General features: G+C 39.6%; 1 protein-coding gene across 1 annotated transcript in view; it reads right to left on the bottom strand.

Annotated features, from left to right (window-relative positions):
• The window catches only part of ptprua (protein tyrosine phosphatase receptor type Ua), a 196,749-nt gene that overhangs the window by 77,732 nt on the left and 104,201 nt on the right, over positions 1-14,816 (bottom strand). The window contains 2 exon segments of the mRNA XM_035681751.1: positions 1,719-1,834; positions 7,837-7,918. Of these exon segments, the coding sequence (XP_035537644.1) occupies positions 1,719-1,834; positions 7,837-7,918 (198 nt within the window).

Raw genomic sequence — 14,816 nt, forward strand, 5'->3', positions numbered from 1 at the left:
TAGGTTACTGACTACATTTTTGAACAGTTTAATTAGTAATTGTATCAGCCATCTTTAAAGTAACCCTCACAACCCAAATACTTCAAATCAAAAAGGTGCAACAAAAACTAAGGTATCCTGACGTTCTTACACCCACAATGCAACTAATGCATCTTTTCTTTAAATCCTCAAAGCCTCCTAGCTTTAAATTTAAATATTGTTGTGTCCAAGATCAACATATGTAACATATGTCACCTCAATAATTATTTCAGACTTGACAAAACTCCCTCAGAGCCTCTGGTCAAGTTTCCATCCAAATGCTGTGCATTTTAACTAAGTTTCCAGAAAATCTGCAAATGAATGCATGTTTCCATCCATTACTGGAGTTGGTTCTTTGAGATAAACAGCTGGTGGCGCCAATTCTCCAGTCAGTTGGCATTAAATCATCACAGAGGAAGAGGGCATGACAAGATGATGCAATTAAAAGGGCATGAGGGAAATGTGGCATTTCTTTGTTTCATGTTTGAGGAACATACCAAGTTGTCAACCATAGCCACATGTAAAAGAATTTAGCTATTTGTTTTTTTTCCAGTTTTTGGCGTTTAATGTGTAAATTAAAAATGCGCATGTAAACAGGTGGATGGAAACATACTAAGAGAAGACACTAAACAACTGTTTCACTGACTGAGTAGTCCACTTCATGATCAGCAATGGGACCAGTGAAAAAATGAGCGCCGGGTGTGGCAATTGCTTGTTTTATATGGTGTGGTGTATCATAGTAGAAGATAACCCATGCAACATCTGGGATCCTTAATCCTTGTTAGCACCTTGGACATGATGTTAATCCCAACACACAGTGTTCTGGGAGCCAATCAGTCTCTATCAGTCAGAGCTGTTAGTTTTTCGGCTGCTGTTGATCATCACTTAACGATTACGGTACACTATAGCTTTTATGAAAATGTTTTTATTTCATACACGCTGACAGATATTTTAAAGGGTCAATTCAAATAAATCATGGATAATATTTCTTCCATACCACTTCACTATCCGGGTTTTGACGATGTTTTGAGATATCTGCAACTGAGACCTCTGACCAGAATTATTCTCTACAAAAAGTGTTCACAGCGAGGTCTGTGGATTATCCTCACCAGGCAGGAACATTTATTTAAAGAAACGCATTTTATTGAGTTTGGGAACTTGGAGGTCAAGTTTCCAATTGTACCACTCATCACATGGTATTTACCATTTTGTTAGTTCTTCAAAAGCTACTTGCTGTAAAGACACTTCAAGAGTGAACACGGAATACCTGACCATACCACAAGTTCAACTCCATAACGTTTTGGGCAGTACTTTAAGATGATGCCATTTCAAGGTGTCAAGTTGGAGGAGGAGACACCAGACAGCACCTGAAGTTGCACCCAACAGCATTTCACTGGGCTCCATTTCTTGCTCTGAGGTAAGGGCTCAAATTCAATCTCAGCAACAGCCAAGTTTCATTGAGCATGACATGGAACTGTCACAGTCACGTGACACAGCCACAGTATGAAAAGCTCATGTAAACAGCAGCCTGAATAAGACTTTAATGGGAATATGGCCAGCAGCCGCCCGCGCATGTAAGCTGTTCTGGGTAAGACTGTATTATCGTTTGTGTTGCTTCTTCCTACAATCTCCAACCCCATTCTATTATCCAGGTGCTGAGATGTTAAGCAAAAGATAATAAAGAAACAACTTGTTCTCACCTCCAGGAGGAAGGGCTCAATCTCAGAAACTTTGCCCGTAGCGACACACTGGAATGAGGCATTCTGCCCGGCGTTCACCTCTACGTCACCCAGCCGAGAGAAATGAGGCACCTTGTCTGTGGAAAGAGGACACGCAAGACACACACAGACACGGTGATGAAAGTGGCACATCTGGAGCCGAGCATCACTGTCTAAATATATTAAACACACAGATGTGAACTGTAATTTATTCAGAGCCTGTAAAATAACTACACAAACGGCCTAGATACGTACAACCTCACAAGCATGAATGCATACACATGCTGTAGCACATAAAAAGTCATGTATAATGAACATGTGAACATACAGTATACACATACCCTGCAAAAATATTCTTCTATACAAGTCATTAAACCTTTAATGAATTCCTTTATCACTTAAAAACAAACCTGTTTTGGAAGTTGAGTCATCCCCATTAGCAGAAGTTTCCACGTGTATTAAGAGAATACAGATCATAAGGCTGCATATGAGACTAAATAACATTTTGGAGATTACACCCATCCAGCCACACATAGCCATTCTCCATCTCTCTGTGATAGAGATGCAGTTGCCTGCGATCACACAGAGACATTGTTTTTCTGCACCATCAAATACTGTACTCTCCCAGCATTGATCAGAAATCTTCTGAATCTAGTCTGAATTACTTATAAAGCCCTATGGAGAACACAAGTGAATCCTTATTCTGTTATATTTCTATGCCAGCTAAAGAATACTGCATCATAAATTTCAACTAATAAGAAATAACTAAAGCTGAGGTTTAAAACAGGTCTAATTTTACCAAATGACTCTAATGAACGCTGATTTTTGCATTCTTAGATAAAGACATGCATAAGGAATGTGTATGTTGAAATGTATTGTGTTTATCAAATGATGTACACCACAGTTAGTCATACCACTCTCAATAAACACAAACAGCATTACATTTGTTTAACACAATGTGTGCAACAACATATGGTAGCCCACAGAGTGGCAATACATCCACATTGTGGCCATTTCAAGAGTTTTCTTGTAAACAAACATTTAAATTGACATTAAAACACCTTTTATCCTAACAAGGTCTAACAAACAGGTTGAATGGATTTTCTTACTGGCTAGTAATCTTCCTCACCCCTGCCTTTTGTTGGCACCTTACTACAATTCCTAGTGCAATACCACCACGAAATGACAATCAGTGGAATAGCATAAAACAGTCAAAAAAATTTGTTTTGAGTGGAAACACTGTAAATGCAGATGATGCACTGTCAAATGCATCATCAACAGAGGGTGCTACACAATGTACAATGACACACCCACTTTGGTTCCCAAGGAACACCTGCTATTTTTTGTTTCCAGTTAGATATAAACTAATTTATTTTCGGTCAAAATGTCCCGAACAGTTTAGAACTATGTGCTTGAACAGAATTGGAGCCGGTTCCCTATTAGTCACAAAGCTCCAAAATAGAGCAGACATTTTAACTTCTCATAGTAAGATAAGCACAGGTGTTCGCAATGATTCTGCCAGGACCAGGACCCTGAAACTGAAGTAGTTAAATGGAATTCAGCCATCATTAATTGTATTATTTATATCTGTACTTTTCCCACTGTGACATGTCAAAATGTCTCTATTGACTATTTTGAAGTGGCAATTTCACTAATGGTGTGCTTGGCTATATGTCAAGCTCAAAAATTCATTACTCAAACTAAAGTATTGTGGTCTTCCCCGTATCTAACAACTGGAATATTAAAACATTTCCAACCATCCAACATTGGCATTAAGTTAAAAGCTGGCACACAATGTTTCATCAGCTACATCCAAAATGGTTCTCTCACTCTTTTCACATTACCATAGCATTATGTACAATTAAGACAACATAAACTGTTGTCTTAATTGGCTAAAGAAAAAAAAGTTTTGAAGAGTATATAAGGTTACTTTTGGACAACAGTAATTGGATTGTTTTGTATATAATATAACTAAATTTGACAATTTAAATTTTTGAATGTCTGAGCCAGTATTATATTATAGCTAGCATTCACAGCAACTGATGTTTTGTTAAAAGAAGGTCAAAATGTATATTTTGTGATAATGTCTGCATCCTACCTTATATTAAAGTGTTCATTTGTAACACACTTATTTTCTCTGCTGCTAGATTTTTCACCAACTGTAGCTAAAAAGTTAGAAAGCTTCATAATGAATATCAAATAGTCTATGGCTAGTTATTGTTAGCTTACTTACAGTATTCTTCCACCTTCAGTAATTTAGAAGAAGTAGTAATGAATAGGACCGGATTCCTTAAGACAAAATCTTCTGAAATTGGGGGTCTATGGTCTAATGTGCATCTATTGTGGGCTTCCTTCACATGAAAAGTTTGGGAACCCCTGGTCTAGAACTGTGAAGAGTACATTAGAAGTGTTCTGTATGAAAAGTGGCCTGCCAGAAGTGGCCATCTGTGATGATTTGGCTCTATATAAATGACACTGAATTAAATTGAATCTCTCAACTATGAAATTTGCTATTTTCCATAGAAATCCATTCATATATCCATTAATTTGCTCTCTGTTCCCAATTAATTCATTCAACCTACATCTCCTAAACAGCTTTTAAACAATGAAAACATGGCTACCCTATGAATAAAATAATTGAAAAACCATATGAATGACTAACAAGTGAGTTAACCACATTCTGGTTTTACACGGAGACTTAAAACCTCCTACATCACACTGGAAATATTTATCAGGCAATGAAACAAGATGAGGCTATAATGAGAAAAATAATAACCGCCATCATAACTGGACATCCAACTGAGGTGCAAACAGGATATGTTCTTGGCCAATTGTTTCTAATGGACACCAATGTGAGGGATAAAAATTTAATTCTGATGCAGAGGCCTGCACTATTCACACAACACACACTTTCATGCTTGGTTTCCACAGTAACCAACTGCAACATCTGGATGAGGATGGGATGATGGAAATTGCATCTCACATTTTAGCCATTGCTTATTTTTCTCTCTCCTCTCTGCTGTCCTTTCCATGCTCTATCCATCCAATAAGCAGAGTGAGAGGGCTCTGCAGTAACAAATTACAAAGTAACAAAAGCACCCAACTCATTTCCCATCTGTAAACCTTGTATGTCTAACACATTCTATAGACTGGAGGTAAAGATAGAAGAGTAAAAACTGGCAAAGTATACACCCTGCAGACGTCTGTTATGGTGCCAGTTGGAGTATTTTGTCTGGAGGAAATCAGCATCAACTTTCATGTCATCCTTTAAAGACAAGCGTTCACAGCCCCAATTATAGGAAGAGTCATGTGAGGATGAGGCAGTTGCATTAATAGTTAGAGAAAATTTCATTTAAAATCTAAGACCCCACTAGTGTGGATGTGTGACCTGTTTAGCCCTAATTAATACAGCTAAAACATAAATAGAGGCAAGGTAATTTTAGTCTCAAATGTATTCCGAATATCTGAGAAGTTGGTTCTTTAAATTAATAATGTTGCCTCTTAGTCGTGATGCAGCATGGAATGATCTTGACTGAAACACGTGTTTCGAATAAAGACATGGACTCCAGAGGAAAGCAACGTGAATGTCAAATGAGTATGGATGCAGAGTTAATAGCAGTTGCCTTTGACTTGAATCTTTCCTCAGGGTGCATACCATTATTCTTGCTGTCTGTGGGGGAATTCATGCAGGCTTACTAATGTTTACTTACATCTTTGTGTGACTGTGTGGGTTTTTTAAGGGTGACTGCTCTTGCAGCTACACCAGCTGGTACAAAAGAATATGTGATTGTGCACATGTAGGCACTTTCTGTACTTGGCCTTTGTTTGTGTGAGTAGATGAGTGTATAAATGCACGGTTGAGTACGCATTAATTGTGCTTTATGATTCATGTATTTATGGTGTACATACCTATATAACACAGCCTCTGGCAGGGACATTGTCCCCTAGTATGAGCTAATAGGCATGGTGAGGGTCCAGGCGCCACCATCTGCACTGGGGCTAAACTCAGCCTGAGTCACATGCTACCCATCCAAAATCACCATGGAAATGCATCCTGCTCCATAGAGGATAAGTTGACGGAGGGCAGGTGGCAAACTTTGAGATGAGCTTGGGTTAAGAATAGTAAAAAATAAAATAATAGAACCTTGCTGGTTTTAGAAAGGGTTATTTCAGTTCCGCGGTCTGTTTCCCAGTGAGGATTCAATGATTTATATTATGCGGCCTGCCTGATTTTTCAATAGAGCCAGAAAAGGATATCTGAATTTCATGAGCTCATAAATACCCTACATTATCATTCATTAACATTTCCCCACATTTATGGAGCTAAAAAAAACAATATTAGTGTGTATTAGAAGGCCAGTGTGGATCTAAGCAACAAGGTTGGACATAAATCCTAGGTTGATGAACAACAACGTCAGTATTGTTGGATTGAGGCTGCAGATATTTGACACATGACAGCAATGTTTAAAGCTGCATGAACTGATATTTCTGGCCACATCTGGGCAGCAGAGTAAGCTAAAATTTGGCAGCACTAGAACAACATTAGCATCCTTTTTGCTCTGTTTTGGTCTCCACCAACTTTTGACAAAAATATCTAGGTCTGTGCTCTGGATCTAGTTGCTAGATGCTCCACTACGTTCACCAGATAGTTGCAAAATGCCATTTGGTGCTTACAGTGGGTTTCAGCTTTTGCTGAAAACAGTTTTAATGCTGTAAACTTAATACTGATGACCCTATATGACCTACATAAGCAAACAAGACCATCAGCAAGAAGATTGGTTATTTCTATATAGTTGTTCTTAATGCCTGGATCCGATCGGATTCCCCTTGAAATCCATTAAATGAGGCTTGAGGAAACCACAAAACAAAAGTGCTTTTGTCCACAGGGGCCGCCAGGATCAACACAAAATGAAAATTCTTTGTACGGACTTAGGTAAAAGAGGTAAAATGGAGGATTACTGCAGAGTTTTCAAACATCTTTCACATAACCATTAGTTATTTAATCCACTTTTAACATTAAATATTGATTAGTGTAGCTTTAATAAATACATTTGAGCAAATACATGCCACAAAACCTTTTATGCATTACAAGAGTTTGGTATTTCATTTTATTTCTGCCTCTGAAACTAAAATCAGACCACCATGATGCAAAACAAACTCAGATAAAACAGATATTACATCAACTAATAATAATGTCAACAATAACATAATCAACTATATATGTGTGGAATCTAATTAAAACTTGTATTATACTCGATCTAGGTTAATGGAATTCCACCAACAACCAGTCAGTGTATAACTGAGCAATTATAGGGTAATTATGTAATCAACATTCTGCATTATATCACAGTTTGGAAACAATAATTGGTCAAGCCACTGACTGTTAAATGGATAAAGCTATTATTTAATAAAAAGCATATAATAAACCCATTTCTAATTTAATCATATTATTTTCTGTTTTGGCACTATGTTGTCTCTTTCTGGAAGTCAGCTTTTACAATGATGACTACTTGCAGGCCGATCAGTCAGGTCAGGTTTAACTTTTGTCTATGGTGTTCAATAGAGCTTATAATCTTGGAAACAGCACAGTAGTGAAAGAAAAAGGTTTCTTATGACGGGTGCAACATCTACACAGAGCCTGTGTACCAAAGGACTGTGGGGGGTATAATGGTAAATGTAACAGAACAGAACATAATGTAACATCACCAGCACTCTTAAAGCTCCATCCCCCTGATACCCCCGTGATGACAGAGAAAAGAAAACTCCCAGAGAGCATCAAAGTACAACCACTGGCTGTTCTTTTTCTGCATGTAACATCACATTAGCCTTAAGAGCACCTGGCTGGGGGCATAGTGGTCAGAGGAAGAAAAGGTCAGCCATTCTGCCAGTACAAAAGAGAAGCCTCCCGCTGTCTTATTGTAGCTGTGACACTTGGGCAAGTACCAGGTAGGTATGCCTCATAGTCTTCAATTACCTCCAAGACACTGTTGAGCTTCCGGGAACTCAACCGTTTCTGGCTTCGGTTGTTCAGCCAGACACTTTCCCCAGGCTGAGTAAAGGTCAGCAGGTAGGCTATGAACAGTGCAGAACGGGTACTTACAACAGGGGTAATTGAGCAGCACAATGTCGTCCAAGGCAATGTAGCCCTGTCGCTCCTCGGAAATGGTCGCTTCAAAGATGACCTGTGGAGACAATGGATAAATTAGATGACTACAGACAATTACATTCTGAGTGGCAAGTAGATTGACATTGTAGAAAATTGGGGGGATGGGGTCCAAAGGCCTGTCAAGAACAGAAATGCACAGATTTTCTATTCCTTCCACTGCACATTTAAAAGAAAGCTTCTTTGTAAAACTTGACATTGCCATTAAAACAGTGATCTAGTCCAGTTTTGAAAGAGGCTTTTCATTACATTTATTTAGCTGACGCTTTTATCTAAAGCAACTTACAATAAGTTGCTTTAAAGCAACTTACAATAAGTTGCTTTAGGATGCATCCCAAAAATCAATTCATCAATGTCACATCAAATATTCTGAACTGTGTCAAGTGCTACATTTAGAAACAATACGAGATAGAGAAAAATTTGCAATTTTAACAGAGTTTACAGTCTTCAACCAAAGATCTGTAGAGTTTTTGCTGTCCAGATGTCAGAGGGGAGCTTGTTCCACCATTGTGGAGCCAAGACAACAGTTGTGATTTTGTTGAATGGTGGCTGGCCCCCACTTGTAGTGAGGGAGTAGCAAGGCGACTGGCAGTAGCAGAGCGTGGTGGATGGGCTCGGGTGTATAGTCTGTCCATGTCCTGGATGTAGGTTGGGCCTGAACCAGTCGGAGCTCGGTAGCGAAGTACTGGAGTACCGTACTGTTACTATTGTAACATAGTCAGAGGTGGCAAAAGTACACACATTTGTTACTCATGTAGAAGTACAGGTAGGAAGTACTGATTCTACTTCTTTACTCAGGTTAGAGTAAATAAAGTACAGGCTCTGAAATGCTCTGAAGGACATTTTTACTGGCTGTTTATGTGCAAAGTGAAACTTCAAATAGGGTCGAGTCTCCCTCTCTTGTCTTTTTCGCCATGTCATGTCTGTCATGCGTGATATGTAGCAGTCTTGATGTTGGGAAGGGGTGCAATGAGGCAAAAAAATTATAAAAATCGAAAATTGGCCTAAAATTCATCACAACTAAAGAAATCAGCCTGTTTTGAAAAGGGAGTAAGGAGTAAAAAGTACAGATATTTGGGCAAAAATGTAGGGAATAAAGGTAAAGAGCTGTCAAAAAAAGCATTACTATAAGTACAGATACCTGAAAAAGCTAATTAAACCTGTTGTAAGTTGGAAATTAAGTTTTTTTTTTATAAAGTAACTATCTAACTATATGCATTTGTGGAAGACAATGTTCCATAGTAACAGCTAGCTCCACCAATCAGAGACAACCCTGTTGTAGTACTGTAGTTCCATAAGATTGTGAATAAAACATGTTCTTCTTAAAACAAGGTTGATATCATACAGACTTGTGGCTTCTACAAGAGCATATACCATTGTTGCACAATCTCATAGCTTGTGGTTAGTCTATCTTGGATGGTCACAACGTTATACGGCTAATAATCCTCTGTTTCTGTGAGTATTTAACTGCCCACTCAGATTTGAGTGTGTGTACTACATGCTCATTACTAAACAAGCTTGAAAGCTAGACTCATAGGAGGGACGAGACACCCTGCTACTATAGAACCCATCTGTCAGAAGTTACTTTCAAATAGCAAAGAACTTCTATATGTCTTGATTTTTACTTTATTGAGCCACAACACATGAATAAATGCCTCTCTCCTTCTCTACTGTCCCTCTTATCAATCCATGTGGCAGCTGCAGGAGTCCTTAAACGCAGCCTAAACATTCACTCACTCATCTAAATGAGCCGGGCGCACGCAGAGCCACAAAGTGAATCAGGAGGCATCCCAGAGTGCAACAAAGTCATTGTGGGTTTCTGACTAGTAATTACAGTCAGCACAGCCCAAATCATTCCCTCTACAAGCAACTCTTCACTTCACACTGCAGCACAACTAAGCCCGAACTTGAGGGTTGAGTGCATTAACAGCCGGTAAGATGAAAGTTGTAACTGTACACTACATCAGACATGTGTGTGTGAAAGTGTGTGTGTGGCAGTCTAAGTGTTTCACCCACTCATACTACCTCTAGTTATCTATGCCAAAGCCCAGTGGAAGTCAGACTGTGACCGCGCACTCAGATGGGGAATAGATTGCAATGTTGACAATACATCAGGCTTTAAGTGCCTAGGGCCAATCAATACCACAAAAGGCCTTGGCAGATGGATACAGACTAAGGCTTTCTTTCCACTAATTTATTTTTATTTTTCATTCCTATGTCGGGCCATTAGAGACGTCTGACCGATTAACTCTTCAATTCATCACGCGTCAACGCACCCACCACCATCGATTCACTCAGCTCCGCGCTTTGAGCCATCATTAAGCTCCTCCGCGTCTGCCCTCACTTATAGAAAAGTGTGTTTGACTATGACTGTGCCAGACATTGAGGAATAACCTTGGCATCCAAAAGCTGCGCACATGCAGACACGAGCCATTATACAAATAGTTACAATAGAATTCCCTTTGCAGTTTGTATACAGCAAGCAAGGCACTGAAAATTAGCCGATATGCTCAAAGTATGAAGAGTGGAGTGAAGCAAATACAGAAAACATGAGTAAGTCCAGAAACACAAAACTAATAAACCAGTCTGGTCATGTGATATCACATGCCGATGCATTGCCAATGATCTGATACATTAAAGATACATACTACCAGTGCGATGCGCTACAAATGCAGTAGCTCAGTCCAGGGACTTGGCTTGGAAACCAGAGGATGGCCGGTTCATGTCTAGCACGGACTGGACAGATGCCAGTTCAGCTTCTGGGCAGTGCCAAGGTGCCCTTGAAGAAGGCACCGAACCCCTGACTGCTGCTATGTGGCTTGACATCACTCCACCATATCCTCATTTGCATGTCTGTAAGCCCTGTGTGTGTATTTGTGTGTCTGTGCGAGTGATTGTAATGCAGGCCCACGTGTGTGTAAAAACTTTAGTGAAAGAGAATTCAAAATTAATAAAATAAATATTGTATTGCGATGCAGTGCAGTTGAACACAATTTGCTGCAATAAGATGCGATATGCAACAAAAGAATATGAATCACTACAATACAGATTTTTTATTTCTTTGCTCTCTCTAAAGCAGCTTGAGAAACAGTTCAGAGTTATATATAATCAGATTTTACCAATGCAAAAATGATAGAAACTATTCATCAGGACGATCACAACTAAAACTTTTACCATCCCTAGTTCATCATTCCTACATATATCATATTGCTTTCCTAATTCACCTTTGTTGTATTTCTTACACGTGCTATTGAATTGGTGAGCAAGTTCTGGCCACCATAGGAAGGAGATATAAAAAAAGATGTATGGAGGGAAAAACAGTGCTGGGAAAGACGTGCAGTGCAGGAACACACTGCATAGGAGGAGGAGATAGAAAGTGGAGGGGCGGAAGCTTAAGCCACACTGATATTGTTTGTCATGACGGGCCCTGATAGCATCTTTAATATTTGATAGCAAAGTTTCACCCTTTTCCAATACTTACACAAGTAGGCACGGAGGAAAATCTATTTCTGCAAACAATATAAGAGACGGATTCGTCCAATTGAGAATATCCAGTTCAAGGTGATGTCATTCTCCAGCCTTCTCCCAGGCTTTTGTTGTGACAAAAGTGGGCAACAAAAGGAGGCCTGTAACACTGCAAAGGCACAATCTGTGAAGTGTGAATCAAGGTTTGGTTTACTGCGAGCCGCAGCAGGGTGCCATCTCCTAAGATGGAGCGCTGTGACATCGTCAGCAACCAAAGGAAATGACACGAGTAACAATTCCAAGTCAGGAAGCAAGTTCTGGCACAAGAACAGCAAGTGTAGACAGTTCAGGAGACAGAAGCAGCTGGACAGTCACATTTGATGTAAAAAGCATGCAAGCATTTTAATATGCACCTCTTGCTGCATCGTGTTTGGCTCATAAAATTCAATCCCAGAGAATTGATAGTGTAGAGTAACAAAATCCATACTGCATCCCTGGAGGCCTTACAGTGAATACATAACATCAGTGGTGGCAAAAAAAAGGGATTGCATTAAAAACAAGATTTGCACACTAATTAATATTTGAAGCTTTTAGTTTTCATTACAGCACTGCAGAAATTATTTATGTGTGTGCACTAATGATAAAGCTCTCAATGGATCTGTGGACAACATCAATCTTCATGAGGACTTTGATTAATTTAACGACTTTACATGCAATCGTTTGAGGAATGTGGTGAACAAAAATTGCGACAATGTTCCCTTAATTGATTTCTCCAACTAGAATGAGGCCAACACTATTGATCTGTATTGGCAATGAGGCAGTAAAACATTGAAATATATGACGCGCAATTGCACCTGCCACCTTTTCTCTGCAGGCTGAAGAAATAAAGTGAGGTATACACTGCAGTGTGCTGCAAGACAGCATACACTGAATGTGATCTTTTTGTGAGTGTGTGTGTGATCACTTGCATACTTATTCGACAGTGGACCTCGTCGTCATTACACACCAACTGTGGACTGGTGAGCCAACAGGACATTTTGCAGGTCCACTGTTGGTCATGCTAAAATCATGTCTAAAACCCTCTGTTGAATTTGTTTAATTTTTTACCAAGAGGGGACCTGCTGCAGGTGTGAGCAGTAAAGTTCATACTCATAATGACTAGCTCACACATGCTGTTTTTCACACTCCACCATAGTGTGGATGGCTTGCAGACCTAGACAGGCTTTCAGACAAAGGGGGGTTATATAACAGGCTACACTGAAGGAACCAAACTCCTTATGTATTTATCTTTTTGTTAAAAAGGCTCAACTTTAGTAGATGTCCTAACTAGATTCAAGCTTCTTACTGTTTTAAATGAAGGGCATTTAAGGAGGCTTGGGAATAAAATAAAATCTTAAAAACATCAGACCTTCCTAGACCTTTAAAATGTTTACTGTATAGATTTTCAGGAGACCGCTGTTTATATAATGACACAAGTTCTGTCTTAGATAGCATAGAGCAGTTGGGAAAAAAGGTTTAGAATCACTTTTTATAAGTTACTTAATTTACTCAAGTGCTGAATTTAAGTACAATGTTGATGTACTTGTATTTGAGTTTTTAACTTAACACTACTTTCATACTTCACTACATGCTAGATGGCATTATCATTTTTATATTCTACTACATTTATCTGACAGCTCCAGTTACTGGTTACATTACAGAATTTACAAAATCACACATATCAGTGGACAAAATCTGATGTACTGTTATAGATTAAATGTGAGTCCCTCGTGGTTATCTAAATCCAGTGCAGAAGTGGCAGACTCCGCCACAACAAATAAAAATGACTACATTAAGAGGTGAGTACTGAATGTGTTTACAGCGAATGGCTATTGAAGAAAATATGATCACCATAAATACTAGCAAAAAAGGGGGTTAATCTAATCAAAATCTTAAGAATGACAACTTTAAAGTCAGCAAAGTTTCTAAGAGACAAACAGAGGACCTGGTGGAACTAAAGGTATTAGTTTACCTGACCTTATATTTGCTACACTGCTTCACTGCCAGCAATAAACATAGTAAGCAAAAGAAAGAGAGATAGGAAAGATAAGAGAGAAGAAAGCTAAATAATGAGATGCAGTGGGAATTAAGATGGCAAGATAAGGAGGACAAAGCGGTCACAGAGTGAAGAAGAAACCTGGAAGAAATAATCAAATAATAAAAAAATAATCTGATAGACAGAAGCCTCTACCTTCCAAAACCAAGCTGACAGGGAGAATGTGAACCAGTCTGATAAATTTTCTCTTCTGTCCTTCGAAGCTATGACAGCCAAAACCAAGTCCAATCTCTGATAAAACAATCTGTAAAGCAAAGTCAACCCAAGCGAGGGTTAGGTGGAGGATCACAAACACGGTCAGATGATGCTGATCAAATCAGATTGTCAGCACATGCAAGTTTAGTATGTTTTTAGTGCGTTTAGTGCAGCTTTACATCATTCAGTGACACCAACTGTTCTGAATGCAAAGTATAGCTCAAGCTACAAGTCAAAATGTGTGTTTTAGGAAGATTTGTCTGATAAGGTGTCCAAGTGATAAAAACGATATAGTATGAAGCCTACAGCGCAAAATACACTATCAACAATGGACATTTGAAACCCAGAAACACTGGCACTGAAGTTTGAAATCTCATATCAGTGAAAGCCTAAATGCTAAAGGCCAACAGCACCTCTGATCACAATCCAACATATCTCTGGAGCAGTCTGTCTTTCCTGAGGGGGTGTTGATGCTTGCCGATTACTTGATTTTATTTTATTTTTTTATAGTTAATCTCAACTGCCACTACCACCAGCAGCCGCCTACACACACACACACACATACAACTTCTCCTCTATGCCCTCCGAAGTGGTAGTCTTCTCCCTGTGTGAAGCTCCTCTTTGGCGGCCCACAGGGGCTGTTCTGCTGGCTGGGAGTGCTGGACAGTGATCTTTATCAATGGGACTGGACGGATGAGTGGAGCCCTGTGGGGCCTGCGCTGAGCTTTGAGCCACAGCGGTGGGAGCTGGTGAGGAGAAGGAGAGTGTTCCCGGGGCAAAAAAAGGAGGAGGGGATCAGGAAAAATGAAGCACCTAGCCTTACTCCTGCCCTGTCCCTTTTCATACGGCAGATAGACACACTTTGTTTCTTCAGGCCTTTATTTAAGCCTCCTCACTCATCTGCACAGATTTACCTGCTTCATTACGTGCTGCCGATCATCCAGGTTTATAGGACAAATAAAGCTATCTGTCCTGTGTCTACACGCCCGGTGGGAGGACTTTAGAGAACAGCGTCTTCTCATCATTCCAGCAGCTTGGACATACATCACCAGAGTAGTAGATTACATTCCTTATGCACGCCTGTCCAAATGGTAAACACTGCGGCGCAAAGCAAACTCCCCGCCTGGGCCGACTAGTCTGATTGCACACCTCAGCTTCCCCC

This window comes from Morone saxatilis, unplaced genomic scaffold (genome assembly GCF_004916995.1).
Source record: "Morone saxatilis isolate NCDOM2014 unplaced genomic scaffold, NCSU_SB_2.0 Contig9, whole genome shotgun sequence".
Lineage (NCBI taxonomy): Eukaryota > Metazoa > Chordata > Actinopteri > Moronidae > Morone > Morone saxatilis.